The sequence below is a fragment of the Chiloscyllium plagiosum genome, chromosome 34 (genome assembly GCF_004010195.1).
Source record: "Chiloscyllium plagiosum isolate BGI_BamShark_2017 chromosome 34, ASM401019v2, whole genome shotgun sequence".
NCBI classification, from domain to species: domain Eukaryota; kingdom Metazoa; phylum Chordata; class Chondrichthyes; order Orectolobiformes; family Hemiscylliidae; genus Chiloscyllium; species Chiloscyllium plagiosum.
In genome coordinates this window covers 23,834,063-23,859,196 of record NC_057743.1, presented here as the reverse complement: position 1 = coordinate 23,859,196, position 25,134 = coordinate 23,834,063, and the positions used below count along the sequence as shown (strand labels likewise).

General features: G+C 40.5%; 1 protein-coding gene across 2 annotated transcripts; it reads left to right on the top strand.

The window, feature by feature from the left end:
* Positions 1–698: 698 nt before the first annotated feature.
* nol9 (nucleolar protein 9) lies at positions 699–24,940 on the top strand. 2 transcript variants are annotated; one of them, XM_043675916.1, is made up of 13 exons: positions 699–905; positions 1,951–2,567; positions 2,820–3,039; positions 6,143–6,273; positions 7,765–7,906; positions 8,264–8,360; positions 11,206–11,303; positions 13,935–14,096; positions 17,325–17,634; positions 18,392–18,503; positions 19,675–19,852; positions 22,280–22,413; positions 24,529–24,940. In XM_043675916.1, the coding sequence occupies exons 2-13, from the start codon at positions 1,977–1,979 to the stop codon at positions 24,649–24,651; spliced, it is 2,298 nt and encodes a 765-aa protein (XP_043531851.1). In that variant the 5' UTR covers positions 699–905; positions 1,951–1,976; the 3' UTR covers positions 24,652–24,940. The 2 variants fall into 2 exon arrangements, with proteins under 2 accessions (XP_043531851.1, XP_043531852.1); XM_043675917.1 differs by having other exon boundaries at positions 699–928.
* Positions 24,941–25,134: the final 194 nt, after the last annotated feature.

Here is a 25,134-nt window from a genome sequence, read left to right as displayed (position 1 = left end):
CTTGGACCTTGCCAGTAGTAGTGGGAGCTGCTGAAGGATAGCTGTACATGCACTCTTTACGCATAAATTAGTCTTGGGAGAATTATCTGATACAAGGAGGAGCACACTTGCCACCTCTCAACCTTGGAGATTAAGTTGCTTTCTGCAACAGAATACCCAAGGTGGACAAAGAGCAACCATTAACTCCTGACCATGTGGATGACCCCAGCAGTTCAACCATTTCTTGCAACTGCCGAGGTACATTCCTACAGAAACAGGAGATCTTCTTTGATGTTGGCCTGATAAACCAACATGGAATCATATTGCGGAAGAGCTTTAATGCTACACATGTCGATGCTGGCAATTTAAAATTTTATATTAAGACTTTAGGTAGCATTTCTATTACTGGAGTCTATCCCTTACTGGATTACTTATTGTCACTGCTTTATTGTACTTCTGTAGCTATGGTGGTGTACCTCTGCACGCTTATTACAATCCGGTTGACGCTAATCTGAGTGCAGGTAAATGTATGGTGCATATCTGCAGCTTTATTACTCCCGCTCCTGTTTAGGTATTTCCACAGGCGTATTCCTGCTGCTGGGATTATTCACTTGCACCGATTATTGTCCGCTGAACCAGGAGTCATCAAGGCAGGTGTCACTCGGTCTTCCCACCACTAGGGGTCGGAATGTAAAAAGCGACACTGGAAGGTGCGCTGAGAGGCTACTCATTCTTTCGGTTGCTGCTGGGGCTGGAGCCAGTACGATCAGGCCAGGAGGAGGAGGCTGGTTTTGGAGCGCTTTCTATTTTTGTTCGCAACAAGAGCCAGTCAAAAGGAATAATTGAGGAGTGGAAGAGGGAGGAAACGTGAACGGGAGTATTACTTATGAACAACGTGCCGAGGCAGAGAGGGGGGATAGTTTGAGGTACGGAAAAGAAAGAGATCAAGGTTAATGTTCTGTGTTCTAGTTATGCGTTCTATGTAACGGATAGGAAATTAAAATCGTTCCGTCTGGGGTCGAAGATGGAGGAGGGTCTTTCACATGTGGAGGCTAGAAGAGAGAGGGATTCACCGACGGCGCTGTGCCTGGGGGAATGGGGAGGTATAAAGAGGCAGTAACGTGTGTGCCCAAGCGGGGTGGAGGTGAAGGACTAGTGAGATGAAAAGTGGTGGGATGAAGGGAGGACAGGGGGTAGTAAATGTTGATGGGTTTTGAGCGTGAGTTGAGGAGGGAGGTGGAGGAGCAAGAAATGGTGACTGGGTGATAAAGATGTGATGAGTGTAAATGAGGAACCGGAGGACAGTTGAAAGGTGGAAAGGAGGGAGGGAAAATGGACGGGATAGATGCATGGTGACCAAGAGTGTGGGTTAAGTGTGCCCAGATGGTACAGAGGTACATGAAGGACTAGCATAGATGTGCTTAAGAAAGCGATAGTGTACAGTGGGAATGGATGCACAGATGTATTAGAATGGACTAATGTGTCAAAGACCGAAAGGAGGTAATGTGTTGGGATCGGTGTGGGGAGGATCCTTGAAGTGCAGCTGTGGGAGCTAATGAGCTTGGGGAGTTATAGGAACAACAGCAGTAATATGGGTTATACTGTGATGAGGGTGTTATGTCAGAGATACAAGGGATTGAGGGGTCATATTGAAATGGAGAAAAAATTTCTAGTTATAATTGGAATTGTTTGATGTTGAGATGAATTTGTTCGAGAGTAATCAGGATGGCTTAGAACTAATGGAAATCTTTGGGTATGTAGGGCGATGTTGATGCTGCAAGGTGTAAGCGGGTGTTATTGGTGCTTTGAGCTGCCTGATAAGATAGGGTCACCACCTGGGTTGTTGTCAGAATTGGAGATTAATGTTCATTAAGTTTCTGTAACACATTCTTTGATTATATCAGTCAGAGTCTCTCAAGCTGAGTTATAGAAATAACTGATTTGTTTTTATGTCAATTCCTGCATAAACAGCTGGATTGTACGAGGATTAACACAAGATGAGGATCAGTAACCCAGGCGCAGTGTGTTTGAAGCAGGCTGTTTCCACAGCAGCTCGTCGTCGCAGGTGGAAACGCAAGGCCATGTTGTTGTTGACTGATGTGTCAGGACCGAAGCAACTGAGTGTGCTGTCACGCGGCTGTTGTCTGATTGCACCCTGTCGCCGGGGAATGAAGAGATCCCGCCACAGACGGAATACAAAGAATGCTCAAGTTTGGGAAAGTACAGAAGAGGTGTGTGAAGGAGATGAGACTGAAAGGTCAAATCCCACAGAACAAGATGAAGAACAAAATGAGGAAGAAGAAAATAATACTGAATCTGCTCCTTATAGTATAGATGGAACAGTTAATGGTTCACATGCACAAAGCAGGACTCAGAAAAAACATGCTTGCCAAGCCACAGAGGACAATGGAGAAGCAGAGTATCAGGAATTGTATAGAGATTCATTTGCCCTTAATGGGATTCTCAGCAATGAATCATCTCAAGAGTTCATTGATGATTCTGCTTTCCCTGGAGCCAGTACAAGACTGTCTGTCACTGCAGTGAACATTGGGAATGAGCAGGCTGTTGTCCTCATGTCGCCATCACAGGTAGGAGGAAATATTTGTATTTTTGCTGTAGTCTATCCTATGAAGCTGCTGAACTCATGGAAATTCAGGCCACTCATTATCTTGTAGCTGCTGACTCTTACTGGAGTACAGTGTCCTTTTGTTACCTTTCTGTAGTGCGGGCTCGTGTTGACATTTGGAAAGCGATCTAACTTTGGATTCCCCATTCAGAATTGAAGGCATTCTTTTATCGTGGCTTTCAGTGTTCCCAATTGCTGCTTTTTCTTTTTGCAGAAGTTGACGTTTCGAGGAAGGTGTCGCATGACTTGTCTATATGGGAGTGTCCAAGTGTTAGGCTTTATAATTGGACAGGAACAGCCTGCGTACTGCCTGTACTCCTTACCGACACACACTGCCCTGAGCATCGAAGCACTGCCTCATTGTAAACCAGGCCGTACCAAGCGAGAAATGAAAATGGAGGTGAAGGCGGTGTTCCGGCAGCATGTACCGGCAGGTGAGGGTTTAGCATTCGTGGAGAGAAACAGGCCACTGAATGTTCAATAGGAATATCAAATCTACTCTGCACCTATTCAGTGTAACAGGAAGCTGATAACTGGAGTAATGGCTATAGCATTTATTAATGGATACTGACCAGTCAACATCAGGGCAAATTGGGTTACCCTTCTCATTCTGTTAAAGCTGCCTATTTTAATACTTTTAGATTGAGACACGCAATTAGAGGTATTAATAGATTAAGCAAATGGGTAAAACTGGGAAATGTATTTTATTGAAGGCAAGTGTGATATCATCCATGTTTAATGTAAAGGATAAAACATTGTATTTTTCACATGCTGAAATGTTAGACACAGCAGATGACTATCGATCAGATATTCTGGATACAAGGGGCTAGAAGTACATTTCAGCAATTAAAAAAATATCCTGGAGTTATGTGAGTACCATATGTTAAGAAGGAATCTTTGATTTGGAGGGAGTGCAGGTGTAGATTTACTGACATGATATATTTAACTCGAAGGTTACATTTCAAGGAAAGATGAGACAAACTGGAGTTGTGTTCTCTGGAATTGAGACAGTTAAGGGATGATTTGATCACAGTTTAATATATTACAGGGAACAAATTGAGTAGAGAACAAAAGATGCTTCTGCTGTTTGGCGAGTTTCATTCTTGGGGACATAAGCTAAAAGTTACAGCTGGGCTTTCCAGATCTTTGGAAACATCGTCAATGTGAAAGTTTGAAACTCATCTGTAAATGACATTTGGCTGCTGCTGGAAGGTTAAGGGTTGTTGATGACCAGGAAAAACCAAATAGCCAATGAGTACTTGGGATCTGAAATGCACTACCTGATGGTGAAGGCAGATTCATTCATGAATTTCAAAGTGATGTTGGATAATTACCTGAAGAATAATTTATAGCCCCCTGCGGAATATTTGGGCAAATGGGACTAACCTGAGTTGCCTCTGCAGATAAAATGGTTCAGTTGAATGGCTACAGCATAAAAAGTCAGTGTGGATGAAGCTTTACCCAAATCTAACCTGAGCTATGTTTACTCTGAATGTTTAATGGCCACAAGATCCTAGAATGGGTGTGGTGTAGATGATGGCCATTTGGTCCATTGAATTCAGTGGTGCTTTGCAAGGTAACTGAGGTAGTCTTGCTGTTCTTCAACCCCACCCTGACGCCATTAGCGCTATTTCCTTGCAAATCTCTCCTTTCAAATGCTTACCTCATTGCCCTTGAAAACCATGATTGAAACTCTCCAGCATCCTGGCATGCACAGCCCAAAAAATCATAACTGCTTGCTGCATGAAACAGTATTTTTACCCATGTTTTTGAAAGTGGTTGGCAAAAGAACCAGTCTATGTTCTTGGTTGGTGTATACACAGTAGAACAGTATAATGTCTAGACCAATGATTGACAAAACCTTTTTTGGTTTAACGACCCCTTTTCAAATGAATTAGTTATCATAGACCCCCAACTAAATTACAGCATGGGTGCTACTCATAATGTAGAACTACTAGAACATGGTTACAGTAGTAATTTAAAGACAACTTCATTAATGTAAACTTTGAGATATACCAGACAACCAGAGGTAAAGAATAAATATAGTTCCACTAACATTGTATTGAATTCCATGTGAACTGCAGTATGTAAAGATTGGGATTGCATGCCATTAACAAGTAGTCAGTTCACAAATCACTTTCAAGACAAATATCTAGTGATCTGAGCAGTATCAAAAACCATACTTAGCCATTTAGCACGCTCAAGACAGGTCACTATGTTAATTCTTCATTTTAAAAAATTGGCTGCAATTTTTGTATGTTAAAGTGAATACTGTAATATTCTTGGAATATTTTACAAACCTGTTAAAATCCATCCCAGTTTACTGTTTAAATTTTCAGAGTTTCTATTATTGAATGTGGTGAAAGATTTAGGTCAAATTGACAGCTTTTTCACAATTGCACAAATCAAACCAGAAACAAGGTAATGTACAGGTAAACAGAAAATGTTACAATTGCTCAGTAGGTGAGGGATCATTTATAATTGTTTCTCAAATTGAATGACCCCTGGTTTCATAACAGCTGATCTTCCTTCCTGCATTTCTCACCAAAACTAAATGCAACTGAAATCCTTGGCTGTTAAGGCACCCATTACCATGAAGGCAGCTATATATTTGGAAGCTGTGGACTGGGATGGACAGCTTGTCTCGTAGAAGTAGCTGACTAATTTTTGTTATGCAAAGGAAGTGGCGGCTTGCTCATTACTTTCTTTTTACTCTTTTTAAAAAATTTTTGTTCCACTTACTCTAGAGTATTCTGTTAACTCCTTAGAAAGTGTTCCCCCTCCAAACTTTGTGTTCCCTTGACCCCCAATTTGGTGACTGTATTTGACCCCTCATGACTTTAAATATCTTTATCAAGTTTTCATACCACCTCATTTGCTCTAAGTAGGACTACCCTCGTTTCTCAAAACTATCAACATAATTAGGTCCCTCATCCTTTGAACCAATCTAGTATTTTTTTCAGCACCTTCTTTAAGGTTTCCACATGTTTCCATAGGGTAGTGTCCAGAATTGAAACCAACAATCCTGTTGTGGAAGCATCAGTGTTTCACAAATGTTTACTCTAACATCCTTACTTCGGCACTTTATGCTTCTATTTAGAGAGCTCAGATTTTTTCAAATCGTTTTCTCAGCCTGCCCTGCCATCTTAAATGGTTTGTGTGCTCTGTCCACAGGCTTCTCTGTTTATGCATTCCATTTAGCATTGTAGCTACTAATTTAGATTGCTTGCCTCTTGCAACCAAAATGTACAATTTCTCACTTCTGACTGAAACTTTGTTTTTCATGTGGCTGCTTGATCCACCAGCCTGTATGTGTTCTACTGAATTCTGTAATCATCCTCCTGTTTGATAACTGTGACTTGAAGCTTTGTGTCGTCTAAAAATTTTAAAATGTGCCTTCCATACTCTATATGTCGTGCAATGTTAATGTTTTGATTGTATGTTTGTAATATGTACTATACCTGCATTTGGAAATTTAGATGAGAGAGATTTCTAGGTTTAAATGACACTTGTAATTTCTGTGGCTCTTCATTGCAGCATCAAGACACAATTTGATAAAAGAAGTGACCTCTTCGTGCTCGGTTCTGCTCTTGGAGCATCTTGACACCCCAAGCATGGTTTATCTCTCCAGCTTCCCAGAATACAGGGACGTCTTTACTTCATATTCAGTAAGTTATTCATGAGATTTAGAGGCTTAAAATGAAAATACTTTTTGGATTTTGTGGTAGGTTCCAGTATTGCAAGTGTATGTTCATAACATGTGCTTTGTTGGGTGTGTTTCCTTCCACAGTCCAAAGATGTGCAGGTCAGGTGAATTGGCCATGCTAAATTGCCCATAGTGGGTCTGGATGGGTTACTCTTCAGAGAGTTGAAGTGGACTTGTTGGGCTGAAGGACCTGTTTTCGCACTGTAGGGTATCTAATCTAATCTACCTGTAGTTCTGCAACATGTTCAGTTTCTGGTACGTACCATGTGTGCTTTGATCCTGCTGGGCAAAGTGGTGAAGAAAGTATCCAGTCATCAAAAAAAAGTTAATCTAAACAGACTGGATTGGTTAGCAATACAGAGTGGCACCAGCAATACAGGTTCAATTCCTACATAGCTGATGTCTCTTAAAAAGGGACCTAATTAGATAGAATACACGTGTTAGGCGTTTATGGCTGTGTGGTAGTGTCCCTACCTCTGGGTCAGATGGTCCAGGTTCAAATCCCACTGTCTCAGAAAGTCATACCAAATCTGAAAAGGTTGATTGGAAATAACTACGACAAAAGATTTAGAGGTTTTTAGATTAGATGTGAAGTTGGTTGGCAAATAGTAAATTAGCTGAAAATGTGTTGCTGGAAAAGTGCAGCAGGTCAGGCAGCATCCAAGGAACAGGAGATCTACATTTAAATTAGGTCTGTTTTTAGTCAAACAAAGAAATAACTTTCATTTATAGAGATTCATAAATCACACATCTGAAGTCATTCAAGGTTTCCCAAAGAATGCTCCAGCTGAAGACGTATTTTTGGACTTCAGTTACTTCTGTAAAGTAGAATATAAACTATTGCATGTTAGCCATAAAAATATACATCAGGAGCACTGAATAAAATCATACAATATCAATGACTCTCTGATTGTCTGGATTAAGAGTAATTTTTTTGTAGTGTTGCAAATAATGAAGTAATCTTTTTCAAAATCCAATCCTCAGCGAAAGCAGTTGATGCAAGTGCCCAAAGATTGTGCTGGAATTTTGAAATGAGTTAAGGATCCTTTAGAAACTGTGGGCAGTTCTGGGTACTGCATCAGGAATTTACTAAAACTGCAGTGAACCATGTTATCTATTTATTCAGACAGTGATTAGTATTTTATTGCCGACAGGTTAGGAGGTAATTGGGCTGGTTAAGACGTCAGGATGAAGGACAGGCTATGCAGAATAGAGTCTTTGGCTGGGAAGGCTGAGCCTGCAAACCAAAAATTTCCCACTCGATTTTTCCTCCTTCCGTTGAATCCCATTTTTTCTTATTTACCAACTGAAGACTCCTGAGTTCTTTAGACTTGTAATTATTTTTGTCAGTGGCAATATAATAACCCCTATTATAGCCCATCTGTCTGCATACTTTTATTTCTAATGCAGGCTTTATGATTAAGTTAATTTTGGTTTTGATTCTCCCTTTCAGAAGAAGATGAATTCTCGAAAACATGCATTCCTTGAATGCTCAGCTTTGACGTCTATTGGAGTCATTCCCCTCCCTGATGATCAAGGGATAACTATGTCGGAGAGCTGCATAGCCACTGTGCAGGAACTTCTAAAAACATGTGGTGAGTTGTTGGTAATAGGCTGATATGTTACGTTACAAAATGCATATAAACCACTGTTTTTTTCTTGATCATGCCTTTGTCCATTGCATTGTCTATTTGCTATTGTATGTAATTTTTTTAATTCCAGAAGAACATTAGTGATTATTTTTTACAAATCAGTGAACAAACTTTAGAAATGGTCAGCAAATCCCATTATGTTTGCACTGGTCTGGTGAATTGTCTTAGTGAACCAGACATTGGAGGTGATGTGTGTAGACTGGTGATTGCTGCATGAGTTGGGGAGGGTTAAATATGGTATTAATACAATAATTCTTTATGAAATTGTGCGTCTCTGTGGATATTTTTGTTTTCTTGCAGAAGATGATGATGGATTTCCTATTATCCTGGTATGTGGAGGAAAGAATTTCGGAAAATCAACCTTCTGCAGATATCTCCTGAATTCATTTCTAAATCAGTAAGTTTCAAAATCCTGAGAGTTCTGGTATTACTCTCGCAATGGCTAGTGAAAACTGTCTAAAGTTGAATATGAAGATTTGGTGTTACATTACTAACTGTAACAGGACTAGCAAAAGTTGGTGCTTTGTCTCATGTTGAATTGTTGTTGATGGTTAAAGGCCTGAGTGTTTGGGGATCTGGAGGTGAAGCACACAGCAGCAGTTTCCTGAACAGTTAATTGGGGCAGTCGATAATGAGCTGTGGCTGACTTTGAATCCTGGTAACACGAGCCAGGATTCTTACCTCAGTTCACCATTTAGTGGTTATTGGCAGAAAGTGCACCTGAGAACTGAGGCATTGCATAGAATTTTCCAGCAGAGGAGACTATTCATACCTGAGTGGGCTCAATACAGCAATACAAATTTAATTCCGTTCCTCAACACTCCTGTACTTCTCAAATGAATACCATTGCTGTCTCTTTCCTGGTGATTTTGATCTTTTTCAAATATTTATCAAATTTCCATTGAAGATGTAGTTGTATCTGCCACAACCGCTTTTGAGGGCATTGCATTCAATATTCCAACTAAACCTTTGATTGTAAAAATCATTTTTCTAATTTATCTCCTTATTTTCTTAGTGCTTAAATTGATGGTTCCTCATCACTGACATCTGCACTAGAGTGACTACAGGAGTACCCTATTTTAAGTGGTGGGTACATTCCTGGAAACCTGACAGCTCCCATCTAGTGGAGGAGTCAGTAGCTGTGCTTTGAGTAGTGGGGTGCTAACCTGCACTATCCTCATAGCACTCTGCCTCACCATCACATTTATAGCCTTTTGGCAAATTGAAGGGCCTGGAAGATCTGGAATGAGATGGTGTTGATCAGCATTGAAGCTGCCAAACTGCTGGTCGGCCACCTGGATCAAGCGAGCATGCAAGTGACACTGAGCCATTCCTCTGGAGCTGTCACTGTTGTGGACCTTGCAGAGTGCTTGGTTTGGGTCTGTTGGTCACCAGTAGGAGGAGCACATCCCCAAGATAGAAAGGAGGATCCAAAACCGAATCCAAAAGTTCTAGAGAATAGGAAACAGCCTATTCCACCATTGCAAGAAATTATGCAAAACTTTTACATCTGGTTTCCAACTGCAGAGGTAATATTCAAAACACATAAATAAGCAGTTTTTTTTACAAGTTCTGGTGAAGAAGCTACTCTATTTGGGGCTACTTAAATTGAATGCAGCTGTACATTCCCTGTTCAACATATCAAAAACGTTATACTTTAATAACTTGTAAAACTGTATTCAACTTCCTCTGCTCCTGTGAATGTAGGTCTAATGTCTCAAGTCTAATTGCAATTTAAATTTCCCATCAAGGCATAATCCTGGAGAGGTACACTTTGTTATGGCTGTAGTGTGCTCTCTTTAAGAATGTTGAAGATTTGCACTTGTTGATGATCAGCCCAACAATTACAGGCCGGTTTTACCTTGGTGGAGGGGAAGTTTCAAGAAACATTCATTTCAGGCAAATGAATAGTGACTTAGGCAAATGTCGGTTAGCTGAAGAAAGCTGTCGCAGATTTGTTGAGGAAAAAAACCTTGCTGGAGTTTTTTAAATGGTGTCGTGCTGTTGATGTTACAAAAGCCGCTCCACAGACATGTATAAATTGCAACTCATGAAATAAAATGTACAATAGCAACACTGGTACAAAATTGGCTGAATTTCAGGAACCAGAGTGTATTAATTAAATAATATATTTTTTGAATTGGAGGAAAGTTTGTATTGAAGTTGTATAAGGTTTGTGTTTGGAATCTTGCTCTTGTTGAAATATATTAATAATCCAGACCTTGGTTCAAGGGACACAATTTCAAAACATAATATGAACTTCGAAGCATAGTGAAGCATGTGGAGGATGGTGTAGAACTTTAAAAGATGTAAACAGGCTAATGGAATAGATAGGCAAGTGGCAGATTAAACTTAACGTAGGGATGTACAAACTGATATATTTGATAGGAAACTCAGAGATATTATAAAATGAATAGTACAGTTCTAGACCATGGCGACCTGTGAATGCATGCATAAATTGAGAAAATGACAGGGCAGGTTGAGAGAACTTTATTATTACGGCTTAAAACATAAAAAGGAAATTATATTAAACCTGTACAGAACACTAGTTCAGCCTCCATAAAAATGTGACAGCATTATAGAGAATGCAGAAAAGATCCACTGGTACAGCCCAGGGATGTGAATATTGAGTTCTGTAGAGACATTTGGAGAAGTAGGGGCAGTTTTCCTTGGAGAGAGAACTTTGACAGAAAATTTGATAGAGGCCTTCAAAACCATAAGGGCTCTGGACAAAGTAGATGCAAGGAGAAAAGTATTCTCATTGGTGGAAGAATCAAAACCAAGGGGACACATTTGGTAAAAGAAACAATGGCAAAATGAAAAAGGTTTTCATTCAGTTAGGATCTGGCATGTAATGGAGGCAGTTTCAGTTAAGACATTCAGGACGGAATTGCATTGTTATCTGAAAAGAAAGATTGTGAAGTGCCATGGTGAATGGGAAGAAAGTGACCCAAAGTAAAGTGATCCTACGGAGAGTTGAAATAGGCATGACAAATCAAATGGCCACCTTCGCTGCTGTAGAAACTCTGATTCTATAACAAGGTATCCGGAATTGCAAATAGACTTGGGCAACTATGGCTTAAACAAGTTTTTCCATAGACTTATCATTACTTATTCTGGTAGTCTATGCCTACCTTTAAAATCCAGAAAGCTGTGTTCCTTTTATGATTTTATCAATGTGAAGATTTGAATTTGATCTGTGAAGTGCCTAATAGAAATAAATGCTCTCTCTCCCGGCGTAGTATTCCATGTGTGGAGTTTCTGGAACTTGACTTGGGTCAGACGGAGTTCAGCCCCCCTGGCTGCATGGCATTACACTTGGTGACTGAACCAGTTCTCAGTAAGTAGTCTATTAAGTAGTATTGAGATAGGTGTACAGGCTATAAATCAAAGTGTTAGTGTTCTCCATCACAAATAGCGCATAACAAGGTTACACTTGAAGGGAAGGAGTGACTCTAAAACCAAACACACTCATTGCAACCGTTGAGAGCCTAATTTTCTTTTCAGGTTTTAGGTTATGGAAAACTAATTCACATCTCCTAATTTTATCCTTTATCTTTCTGAGACAAGCCGTTCAATTAAATCCCAGCCTACTAAAATACAACAAAGAGCTGCAGGTGTTGCAGACCTGAAACTGCAGTTCACTTAAGAGTCACTGGACTCAAATTGTTAACGCTGCTTTCTCCCCACAGATGCCTCCAGACCTAGGTTTTGTCAGCAGTTTCTGTTTTTGTTTCATGATATATCATTATCGTTATGATGTGCACATAGAGGGGCGAGATGGGTTAAAAGATGCAAATCCCTGCCCCTCCATTCTGGTGCAGCCCCAGCTTGCTCCAATAAATCTGCTTGTCCAGAAGATTTTTGTACGTGTACACATGTATCTATTTATTTTTGATATGCTCTTTGTTAAACCAACACACATTTCCTGCCTAAACTCTATTTATTAACTCAATCTTTTAATACCGATTGCTTCCCTCATCTCTGTTCCTCTCTGAAATCCAAACTGGTTGCCTCCAATGTAATTCTTTGCCTTCCCACTTAATCTTTGTTATATTTCACTACACAACCTTCAAAACATAGACAGTCAGGTTAATTAAACATAAGACACAACATTTGATTTTTGGATTTTGAAAAACATTCATTTGGGTTGACTGGATGAAACTCTTAACAATGCTAAATGACACTGGAGCAAACAAAACAGATGATAGAGTTGTAGCATTATACAGCATGGGCGATTCTTAAAAAATATGTATACGTGAGATAAGCAATCATGAGTAGCCAATAGGGAGTCAGCACAATGTGTAATTGGAAGAGAAATTCATCAAGGGTATTGTTTATCACCAAGTTTTTGAAGCAAAGATTAAACAAGTTTTTGAAGACTGAAATTTTTTTGTTAATACTGGAGTGGGTTTACACATGATAAAACATTTGTACAAACTGCAGAAAATAAATTACAAAAGCTAATGCACTAATAACATTAGGCATGATCTAAAAGAAAAATGAACGCCTTGGATGATAGGATAGAATACCTACAGCATTGAAGAAGGCTCAGAGTCTGCACCCACCCTCAGATTATACCGCCCAGACCCACCTCCTTACCATATAATGCTACATTTATAATGGCTAATCCTCCTAGCCTGCACATCCCTGGATACTGGGCAATTCAGCTTAGCCAATCCACCTAAACTACACATCTTTGAACTGAGGGGGGAAACCGGAGCACCCTGCAGAAACCCACGTAGACATGGGGAGAACATGCAAACTCCACACCGACAGTCACCTGAGGGTGGGATCAAACCTGGCACTGTGAGGCAACAGTGCTAACCACTGAGCCACCAGTGGTTTGCACTGATTGTTTGCAAAAGCAAAGTGCATATGTCAAAATTGTCAAGAAATATTTCTGATATTCATGGAAGGAGAAGAGCTAGAGCAGGTGTAAAAATTCAGTTGTTTTGGGAAAATTTTACAAAAACAAGAAACAACTTAACAGCTAGATTTGGAATGATGTTTTATATGAATGAGAGACTTGGAGCTTCTGGAAAGAGGAGATCAGCTTGCTAAATGACTCTGAAATGAACTTGGAGGAGAAAGAAGAGGGGCAACTGGGGGGGTTGAAGAAGTAACAAATGGCAAATGCTGAGGTGATTTAATAAACAAAGATATTTGCTGAATTTAGTAGCGAAAAGGCAGAGACCCCAGGCAGACCACTACTTTGGAAAAGGAGAACCATTAGGATGGTATGGAGGGAAGGTCTCAAGGAACGTGAGGAAGGAAAGGCATATAAATGCTGGATGGCTTAAAAGTTTAGATTAGATTCCCTACAGTATGGAAACAGGCCCTTCGGCCCAACAAGTCCACACCGACCCTCCAAAGAGTAAACTACCAAGTCGCATTTCCCTAACGCTATGGGCAATTTAACATGGCCAATTCACCTGACCTGCACATCTTTGGACTATGGGAGGAAACCGGAGCACCTGGAGGAAACCCACGCAGACATGGGGAGAATAACCTTATACAAGGTTATTGGAAAGACTGGCAGGAGGGAGAGAGAAGAAGAAAACTGAATCAAGAACCGATGTTCAGGCTAAGTAAGCGTGATTTTTTGTAAGTCCTGTGTATCAATTGTGTCAGTTGATATCAAACAGAGTGGGCTAACTGGAATTCAGTAAGGAAAGGCATTTTGTTATTTATTGGCTTGGTGTCATTCATATCTGTAGAACTCTGGACTAATAACAATTTTCTACTCTAGAATCTTGCAGCAAATAAATAGGTAATGTGGAGCTGATGAGAGTAAAATGTATTTCCCAATTATTTTCAACAGCTGCAAAAGTAAGCAACAGAATATATCCTCTACCTCCATTTTAGTTTTTGATTTGGTTAAGATAGCCATTAACAACAAAAATCTTCAACACTGCCGCTTCTTGTGTTCTGTACTTGTATATTCTGTTTTGTTCTGTCCCCTTAACAGGCCCACCTTACATGCATCAGTGTGAGCCCCGTAAAATGGTGTATTATGGTGATGTGTCCTGTGAGCGGGATTTGGATCGATACCTAGAAATTGCAAAATATCTATATGCTGGTTACAGGAAGGAAACACCTTTGGTCATAAACACTTTGGGCTGGATCAAAGGTAAGATTAAAGTTCATAAACTTTACTATTTTTTTGTATGTAATTTTGTCTCTCATCCTCCTGAAGGATGCTGGTGCATGCAGAGATTCCAGTTTTATTAAATGACTTCACCATTGGTGACTGTGTACCTTCAGCAGCCAAGGACCTAAGCTCTAGAATTCCCTCCTAATATCTCTGTCCATTTTCTTCTTTTTTTTCTCTCTTCCTTTAAGGTGGATCTTGAAAGTAACTTCTTTGATCGAGCTTATGGTCATATACTTGGGTGGCTCAGTGTCAAATTTTGTTTTATAGCCGTTCTATGATATGCTTTGAGACATGAATGTTCTGGAAGGTATTATATTAAGTGATGTGTGATATTAACAGTGATTGTATTAAAAATGCCTGTTTTTCTGCTAGTGTCCTCATTGTCTCATAAAGTGGACATTATTGATGCAGAAGTTGTTTCCCACCATACCATCTCTACTACTCATAATCTTCTACCTTGCTCTTTTTGTTCTGTCCATATGACTAAATAAGCTTCTCTTTTGTTCCTCTCCTGCACTGTTTTTCTTTTTGGGGAGAGGCTATAGAAGCAGTGAATTGTGCATCCCTTGACATCACAGCTAATTACCTAAACCTTCTGTTGTAATTGGTCCCAGTAATGATTTGAGGGTTAATGTTATGCTGACTGGGAATTTTAATTTGTTTTATGACAATTGCATGATTGAATTATTTTTGGCAGAGTCCCCACCAATTAGCAGCCCCTGTTTATGCTGGTTAACTACCTATATTTAGAAAATGGTACAGCCCATAGATATTACCATAGACATGAATGATTAACCCTCTTAAGCATACTGTCAGGAAGGTTGAAAAGTTTCTCATATCTTTCATTAGGTCCTACATTCTTGCTGTTGTTGGTATTTCTTATTGATGAACTAATAAGTGTGAGGTGCTGCCCTTTGGAAAGGCAAATCAGGGCAAAACATATACACATAATGGTAAGGCCCTGGGGAATGTTGCTGAACAGAGACCTTGGAGTATTGGTTCAGAGTTTCTTGAAGGTAGAGCCACAGGTAGATGGGATAGTGAAGGTGTTTGGAATGCTTGCCTTCATTGATCAGTATATTTAATATCAGAGTTGGGAGGCCATGTTGAGATTGTACGGACATTGGTTGGGCCACTTTTGGAATACTGTGTTCAATTCTGGTCTCTTTGCTATAGGAAGGATGTTGTGAAACTTGAAATGGTTCAGACAAGATTTACAAGAATGATGCCAGAGTTGGAATGTTTGAGCTATAGGGAGAGGCTGAATACGTTGGGGTTATTTTCCCTGGAGTGTCGGAAGCTGAGGGGTGACCTTAGAAGTTTATAAAATCATGAGGGGCATGGATTGGATGAATAGCCAAGGTATTCAGGTACTCTCCAGGTGATCAGAGTCCAAGATTAGGTGGCATAGGTTTAAAGTGAGAGGGGAAAGATTTAAAGGGGATGTAAGGGATAACTTTTACACAAAGTTATGGTCCTTGTGTGTAATGAGCTTCCAAAGGAAGTGGTGAAGACTGGTACAATTACAATATTTAAAAGGCATCTGGATGGGTACATGAATAGGAAGGGTTTAGAGGGATATGGCTAAATGCTGACAGCGGGGACTAGATTAATTTAGGGTATCTGGTCAGCATGGACAAGTTGGACCGAAGGGTCTGTTTCCATGCTGCACAGCTCCGGGACTCTATGGACCCCTCTATCTCCATTTTACAATTTAAATGCAGCAAACAGTTTGTTAACTGGCACATATGGGGCCAGACATGTCAAATCAAACTTTCCAGTTGATCAAGAGGTCTACATGATCAATGTAAAAACACACACTAAGTAATGGAATTATAATGTAGGGGTTATACACATTGCTGTTATACTTTATTTAGAGCATAAATTATTAAATAGCAATGAAACCTTGCCTTAAATAAAATGTACCAGCAGAGGTCCTTCTCACTCACACCCTCGACAGACTACTCAGACATTGGAGATCATGATAATACAGTAAACCTCCACTATTAATTTTTGCTAATTTATCCAGAGTGTATTGATAAATAAATATATAATGCATGCTACCTACAGGATGCACTTCGGTAACTCACCAAGTCTTCTTTGACAGGAGCTGCCAAACCTGTGACCTCTATCACCTAGATAGGCAAGGAAGGCAGGTACATAGGAATGCCATCATCTCCAAGTTCTTACCCACCAGTCCTTGCAGATGTTTATGCTCCAATTCAAACTTCCTCCCATCCTTCCTCATTATGTATGAACATCTTTTCATAATGTTGCAGTGTACTGCTTTTGTTCATTTTGTTAGGTGTTGTTACATTTAATATTGATATAAGTTTTGGTTATAGATTTAAAGGAAATATTAGCCCTCCAATTAATCCCTTTTGTAAACCTGAAGGGATTGTGATGTAAAGTTGAATTACCTTAATGTGTTAGGGTTCCACCTTCGATCATTATGGGGCAGCATGGTGGCTCAGTGTTTAACACTGCTGCCTCACCATATCAGGGACCCCAGATTCGATTTACCCTTGAGCGACTGTCTGTGTGGATTTTGCACACACTCCCTGTATCTGCGTGCATTTCCTCCAGTTTCCTTCCACAGTCCAAAGATGAGCAGGTTAGGTGGATCAACCATGGGAAATAGTCCATAGTATACAGGGATGTGCAGGCTAAGTAGGTAGCCGTGGGAAATGCAGGTTTGTAGGGATAGGGAAAGGGGTGGGACTGGGTAGGATAGTCTTCGGAAGGTCAGTATGGATTTGATGGGTTGAATAATCTGCTTCCACACTCGAGGGATTCAATGATTATATCAATTGTTATAAGTTGTGAACAAATTGCAATTGTATCTTACTGCATCCCACACCACATTATTGGCTTTGCTATACTCTGAAATGCTGAAACTTTATTGCTGGAACAGCACAGCAGGTCAGGCAGCATCTAGGGAACAGAAGATTCGACGTTTCGGGCACATGCCCTTCTTCTGAAATGACATAGAAAATTTATCAGAAACATGTTTTTGTTGAAAATTGAAGTGTTGAGTCAAACTAGCCCTACCCAAATAGCCTTTTTTTTGAGGGCTAAGGTGTAGGCTAGACTATATAATGTTTGTTCCACAGAGGTTTGGTACTCCTGATAATTGTGACTTTAGCCCCTTTCAAATCTGTCTGACTTTCTTTGTGCCCCACCGCACCCTTTTCTTTCTAATAGGATTTGGTTTGTCAATTTTGGTTGATCTGATTCGGCTCTTGGCTCCAACCCATGTGGTGCAGTTTGGAAGCGCTGAGAGGAACCAGGATCTTGCACTCCTCACACCAGAGTTTGTGCAGACAGCAGCTGGATGGCAAACTAAGGGAAAGCATCACATTCAGCAAAAGCCTGTAGATTTCAGGATGCAGTTGAGCTCATCAGAGGAGGAGGTAGAAGAAGAGGATCATTTAACGCTGCAGGGAGGATTCCGGGGGCATAGGTTGATGCACATTCAATCTGAGTTCCCTGGAGGGGGAGATGGAAGCTGTTTGTAAGTATAAAATTGGGTCAATTGTTTTGTCATATTAATGTGTCTACATTGTAGCAATCACCCCAACAGATGAATACAACTAGTGTGTAATAAAGCAGAGAATTTTGCTTAAGCATCCACTCTTTCTACTACCGTATCAATGGTGCATACTACCTACAGGATGCACTTCGGTAACTCACCAAGGCTTCTTTGACAGGAGTCCCAAATCTGTGACCTCTATCACCTAGATAGGCAAGGAAGGCAGGTACATAGGAACACCATCATCTCCAAGTTCTTACCCACCAGTCCTTGCTGATGCTTATGCTCCAATTCAAACTTCCTCCCATCCTTCCTCATTATCAGCATTACCTTCTGTTACCTTCTTCCCTTATATGTTCATCTGATTTCCCTTTAAATGCTTGTATAGTAGAACACTCAATGACTCCCTGTAGTAGCAAATTGGAATTGCTTCTGAATTTCCTTTTTGATTTCTAGATGATATGTTATTGATGATCTCCAGTTTTGCTCTCCCTTATGATGGTAACAATGTTTACTCAATCAAAATACCATGCAATTTTAAAAGGCACTCTTAAAAGACACACTTAACTTCTCCTTACAAAAAAAACACTCAATACTTCATCCTTTCCTGTTGGGTTCAGCTTCACAGTTCTCATATGTGTACTGTTGCCAGCTATACTGTTGATTTGTGTTTACAGATGCAAAAAAGAATCTGAAACTTACTCTCCTGACAGAACCTTTCTACTGCCTTGTTTTTTAGGAGATTCCGCAGCAATATCTTAAGAGAATTGGCTCTTCTGGGTTGTTTTAGCCAACTGCAGCCATCAGACACTGGGTGTCATTTGCTTTTGCACAGCATGCTACCCTATCAGGTACCCACACTCCTTTGGCCATTCATCTCAAGTTATTTCTGTCAGCTGGAATTTTTAAAGTTTAGTGTCTGGTTCATAGCATAGGTGTTTCCTTTGTGTGATGTAGTATACCACAGGGTGCTTTTTTTTTATGAGAACCTAGGTGAATTCTCCTGCTTTGTGAAGAAACCTTTTTTTTTTACGTATTTTAAATTTTGGAGACTCCACTATCTCTGATGAGCCAAGCCATCCATCAACATACAATATTATCCAAAATGGTGCACATAAAGTCATGGCATTGAAATTAGAGGTGAGGTGAGCTCCAAATGCAGTGTTTCCTCTGTGTGATGTAGTATACCACAGGGCATATGTTTCATGAATCAGTGGAACACTGGCAAATTGATTTGCCAGTTTCATTTGGAAAATAAAGTTGGTGATATTTTTAGGTACTGACCTGGGGAGAATTTTGAATGGTGGGTTTAAGAGGCGGTATAAGTTGTGGCTAGAAGGAGCCCACTGTTTTGAATGTAATTTCAAGAGGAACTTTCCATTTAAGGTAAACTACACCAAAAAGGATTTTATATGGTCCCTTCCAGAGATTCCTTTAGGATCTTATAATTTGCGAATGTACTCCCACCCCTCCTTTTGGATGATTTACTTTCTGCATTTAATTTAGTTCACTATTCATCAGAATAGTATGAGTTAAATGACTTTTGATATCTGCAGACAGAATAATGTGTTTTATGATGGGCAGAGCTGCTTCGCAATAGTGCTCCTCTCCTAAAAAAGAATCTGTCAATGGCTGATTTTGTTTGAACTTTCCTTGTTGGGCCTAGACTTGATACTTTGTCGTGCAGCTTGGTGTGATTGAGGGATCTATGTGATTATGAGGAGAGAATAAAGTTGTAGTTTTCTAGATAGGAGCATTACTACTCAATAAAGAAGTCAGTAAATTAAACTTCAATGGAGCCAATATGTTTTGAACATGGCTACTCAAGTTGTTTTCCCTTTAATTAGATGGTAGTATTAGGTGTCGTACTATATGGTAGTTTTGGGAATTGTTGTGAGTTTTGTGAAGGATGGACAGTGTTGGATTCCAGATGAAAGTAGAATTGGATTTTGGCATGCACTATGGAGCTACAGGATGCCAATGGGCCATTTTCTAAAACAAAAACTGATTTCTGTTTTCCAGGTGCCATTTAATGCAGTTGCTCTCCATGTGTTACATTGTGATGTAACTCCTACCCATATTTTGTATGCAGCCAATGCCAGTTTAGTTGGATTATGCAGAATACCAGATGTTGTCTGCTCCCAGGCAGATGGGCCTGTGTTGCTCCCAAAACCTCCAATATGTGACTGTTTCGGTATTGGTAAGTACTAAGACTTGTATAAGATCAAATCCTATTGGATAGAAATGTGTTGTTCACTGCCCAATCTCTCTCTACCACCAGCGTACAGGGCAGAAGCTGAGCAGTTTTACAGAGCTGACGTGCAGAATAACCATCGGTTGTGCATCAGCTTAGTACTCATGAGTGCTTTCAGATCCATGGTACAGGTATCTCTTACACACTGTAATCACTTGCTTTCAGATTTGGAGGGATATGGACCGGATGCTGGCAAGTGGGGCTAGACTAGGTTAGGATATCTAGTCGGCATGGACGAATTGGACCAAAGGGTCTGTTTCCATGCTGTACATCTCTGACTCTTAAGTGTCACTTGCTTACACGGTCTATAGTGTTGTCATGTCACCAAATTACTTTTGAAGTCTAGTCATTGATATTGTGCAGTCAAATGCAACAGCAAGGTCCTATAAATAATAAATGTGCGATTAGAGGAATAATGTATGTTAGTACTCTGGGAGAATTGAATTGATGATGGAAAACAGAAGTGTCCGAAGTTTTTTTTTAATTTATTCACTCAAGGGACATGGGTGTCACTGGCAGGCCAACAGTTATTGCCTGTCCCTAGTTGCTCTTGAGAAGGTGGTAGTGAGCTGCTTGCTTGCATTGCTGGAGTCCACATGCTGTAGGTTGACTCATAATGATCTTAAGGAAGGAATGCCAGGATATTGGCCCAATGACAGTGAAGAAATGGCGATATGTTTCCATGTTTCCATGTCGGGATGGTGAGTGACTTGGAGTGGAACATGCAGGTGGTGGTGTTTCCATGTTTCTGCTGCTTTTGTCCTTTTGAGATGGAAGTGGTTCTGGATTTGGAAGGTATTGTCTAAGGATCTTTGAATTTCTGCAGTGCATCTTGCAGATTGTAAACGCTAATGCTACTGAGCATTGGTGATGGATATGGTGCCAACCAAGCAGGCTGCTTTGTCCAGGATGGTGTCAAGTTTCTTTAGTGTTATTGAAGCTTTACCCATCCAGGCAAGTGTGGAGTATTCCATCACACTCCTGACGTATGCCTTTGTAGATTGTGAACAGGCTTTGGCAGTCAGGAGATGAGTTACTTGCTGTAGTATTCTCAGCTTCTGACCTGCTCTTGTAGCCACTTATTATTTATGGCAACTCCAGTTGAGTGTCCAATAGTAACTCCAAGGATATTGACAGTGGGGGATTCGGTGATGGTAACAGCATTGAACGTCAAGGAGTAGTGGTTAGATTGTCTTATTGGTGATGGTCATAGTCTGATATTTGTGTGGCGCAAATGTTACCTGCCACTTATCAGTCCAAGGAGAAAGTGAGGACTGCAGATGCTGGAGATCAGAGCTGAAAATGTGTTGCTGGAAAAGCGCAGCAGGTCAGGCAGCATCCAAGGAGCAGGAGAATCGACGTTTCGGGCATGATTCCTGAATAAGGACTCATGTCCGAAACGTCGATTCTCCTGCTCCTTGGATGCTGTCTGACCTGCTGCGCTTTTTCAGCAACACATTTTCAGCACTTATCAGTCCAAGCATTTGAACATTGACTGACTGTTTCAGTAGCAGGGAGACACGAATGGCGCTGAACATTGTACAATCATTGGAAAACATCCCCACGTCTTATGGTGGGAAGGTCATTGAAGGAACTGAAGATGGTTGAGCTTAGGACACTACACTGAGGAACTCCTGCAAAGATATCCTGGAGCTGAGGTGACTGACCTCTAACAAGCAAAACCATCCTCCTATGTGCCAGATGTGATTCCAACCACTTGAGTTTGCCTTCTGTTTCTGTTGATTTCAGTTTTACTAGGTTTCCTTGATGCCACACTCAGTCAAATGTGGTCTTAATGTCAAAGGCTGTGTCTTTCACTCTCACCTTGTGAGTTTAAAGTTTTCCACAAAGTTGACCATCTGACACTGGTCTTAGGCCAGTGTTGCACTGCACACCTATATTAGTTGCTCAGATTTGTTGAATGGTGTACAGGCAGGGGTCATATCATTTGAAACAAGCTGTTAAACAAACTTCTTACAATGTATGCTGTTATAAACACAATGCCTTCCCAATCTTTCTCTAACCAATGAGAATAATATTTCCTTTCATTCACTTGGCCAAGAATTTTGCATGAAATGAATTTGCAGTTTCAAGCTATATATAAGTGGATGCTGTCCAGTACACATAACTGCCAAGGATGGCTCTAAATCTCAGTTCAAAAATTGACCAAAGGCTGGAATTTTATTTCCAGAACAGTCCAGCTATGTGATTGTGTCTCATTTGCTCTTCATGAGTGTGTGCTAGACTCTAATGATCTCTATGCAATAAATTGGATGATATTGAGCTGGTTTGTGCTACATGTGTGTTTGATCTTTGCTCTAGAATATCTGGCTATTCAATACTTGGATTAATTTTATAACCTTCTCTCTCTAGGAATAATACGTGGGATTAACTTGGAAAAGAGATTGTATTATATACTGACACCAGTTCCTGTGGCCAAGCTAAAGCAGGTTAACTGCTTGCTGATTGGGGCAATCACTATTCCCCATTCACTTTTCAGGAACCAGGTAAGTGGGATGTGAGCTATCATGATTACTGAACTATGGAGAGAATAGTCAGCTCACTTGTAATATTAATGATCACTGATGCTGCAATAGTCATGTTATTGAGGGAGCCTGAGAAACCAATGCTGAAATGTTACTGAGTATTTTGATTTGAAGAAGTAGCATTATATACAATTGCATAATTGATTTTCTTCATGGACCGTGGAGTCAATTTTGTGGATTCTGGTGCTGCTTATTAGTGGGTCAGTAACGGGGTGTTAATTGGTTGGATCTGTTGGGCAGACAGTGTTGCGAGGATATGTTTTTGGGCAGATTTGGTGATTGAATAAGTAATGGTGCATTTGCAGGGTTAATGGGTGCGCTGTTGTATTTGGCTGGTGGTAATTGCTGGATAATAGCATATTTGATTGCATGTAGATGTTGTTGTAAAGAGTGTTTGCTAGATTTGCACATGCTGTAAACATATTTAGTTCACTGCTTTATCCAGTTATTTTGTTGCAGAGGTGAATGAATCTTTGCAGTGACGTTTTTTTTAATGAATTTGCTGGCAACATCATCATATATTGCCCACGCTTAATTGTCGTTGTGAAGATGATTATGAGCTGCTGCCTTGAACCATTGCAGTCCATGTGATATGAGTTCACCCTCAGTGCTGGTACAGAGGGAGGTCCAAGATTTTGGCCCACTGACAGTGAGGGAATGGTAATTATATTCCAAGGCTTGGGAACTTGCAGGAGATGAAGTTACCACGTATCTGCTTATCCTTCTCGGTGGAAAGGTTGTGGTTTGGAACCTGCTGTCTTAAGGAATCTTAGTGAGTTGTGACAATGCATCTCGTAAATGGGACGCTGTGCTGCCACTGTGTGTCTGTGGTGGAGGGAGTGAATGTTAAAAGTGCTAGATGGGGTGCCAGTCAGGTGGACTACTGAGTAGTGTCAAGCTGTTTATGGTGGAGAGCTGCATTCATTAAGGCAACTGGAAAACATTCCATCTCACCAGTGGACCCCAAACTGAGGATCAGTGAGCAAGTGTTGTTGAATAAGTGTTACTTGATTACAACTTGCATGTACTGGTTTTTGACTGGGATGGATTTCACTTTATTTTGGGACAGGGCATACCTAGGCAATTTTCCCATTACGGATAGATGCCAATGACTGCACTGGATTAGTTTAGCTAGGATGTGGTGATCTTTAACACTCAACTGAGTGGATACTATTTGAACAAGTCTAGGGGATTTTTCTCCAGGTTCCTGGCCAATAATTATCCCTGAACACAGTGATGCTGATACCTAAATATGGGTATGAGGAACTGCAGATGGAGGAGAGAATGCAGAGAAGGGTACACAAGGGAAAACTAAAGTCCAAAAACAAAAGATTGCTGTCCAGTGTGTGGATTTTATTGTTGCAGCATCGCAACAAATGGAAACATACTGAAAACAAATTCTGATCATTTAATCTGCACTATCAGTAGCTTCTCTTTCCCCCCTGCACTCCACCCGGGCCGACACTATTGCATAAATGCTACTCGCTCCACACTTCACGTCAGCTATGATGAAGAGTCATCTAGACTCAAAACGCTAACTTGCTGTCTTTCCTTGGATGCTGCTTGACCCGCTGTGACTTCCAGCACTTTTTGTTTTCAGTACAGATTCCAGCATCTATTGTTGTTTGCTGCTAAAGGGAGCATACACAGCACTGGCATTTGCCCTTGATTACTGGACTCTGCCATCTCTGTTTTGTGAGCATGAATAGAACTTTCCTTGAGATGTTGGACTATACGTTCCAGATACTTTCATACATCATGGAAAAAAACAAGTATGAATCTAGGTGGGACCTGCTGCAGAGTTTCTTTGACTCTTGAAAAGTTTTGGAGTGACTAATGTCTGAGGAAAGGGCAGTTTATTGTTTCTGGTTAAGATGCCCAGGGTCTTTGATCCAGTGAATCACGAGGTGATTGAAGAGAAACAGAGGTAAACTGGGGAGCAAGGGTTATGTGCCAGTGAATCAAGATTCCATCTTCAGTGCAGTGGAGCAGAAACTTTGGAACAGCTTGAAACTGGGAAGTGATGGTGAGGCAGATTCCCCACTCAGGCTGACTTATTTTTATTTCCTTTTTCAGCCTGAAGTGACAGGAGACGTTCCATATTTAACATCCGATTATTCCTTCAGTGTTTCTGGAGCTGGAAAAATCAAAGTATATAAACAGCTGCGGAGGCGGGAGCATCGTAAAGGTGCATCATAATGGGAAGAATTCCTGCGCATCCTTAAATCAGGGCAAATGAACGTTTGGTAATATGGGTTAATTGGCACTGTGCCTTACTGTAGTATTTGGGGTTTAAAAATAAGGGTTTGAGAGGTAAACGTTAAGGGTCTGCAGACCCCTTTAAGATGTTTATTTTAGCCCCCTTTCTTCCCCCTCCCCAACACTTTTTATCCATCTCAGACTGTCAACTAATCAATGCTGAATAAGAAATGTTTGTTTTAAAGTTTGACACTGAGTATTTGTAAATAAAGAATCACTTGGTATCCCAGCTTCTGGTCTGCTATTTTTTTTTTCTCTTGTTTTCTTTCCCCCCACACTGCTGCCTAACAGCAGTAAGTGCTTATATTTTCCTTGGCACCCATGATGCATATGTGCAGGTTTCAGACACTGAAAGCTGGTATTATTTTCTCTACCCCTAGCCTCTATACTTTGAAGTGTAATGTGTTAATAAGCATCCTCTCA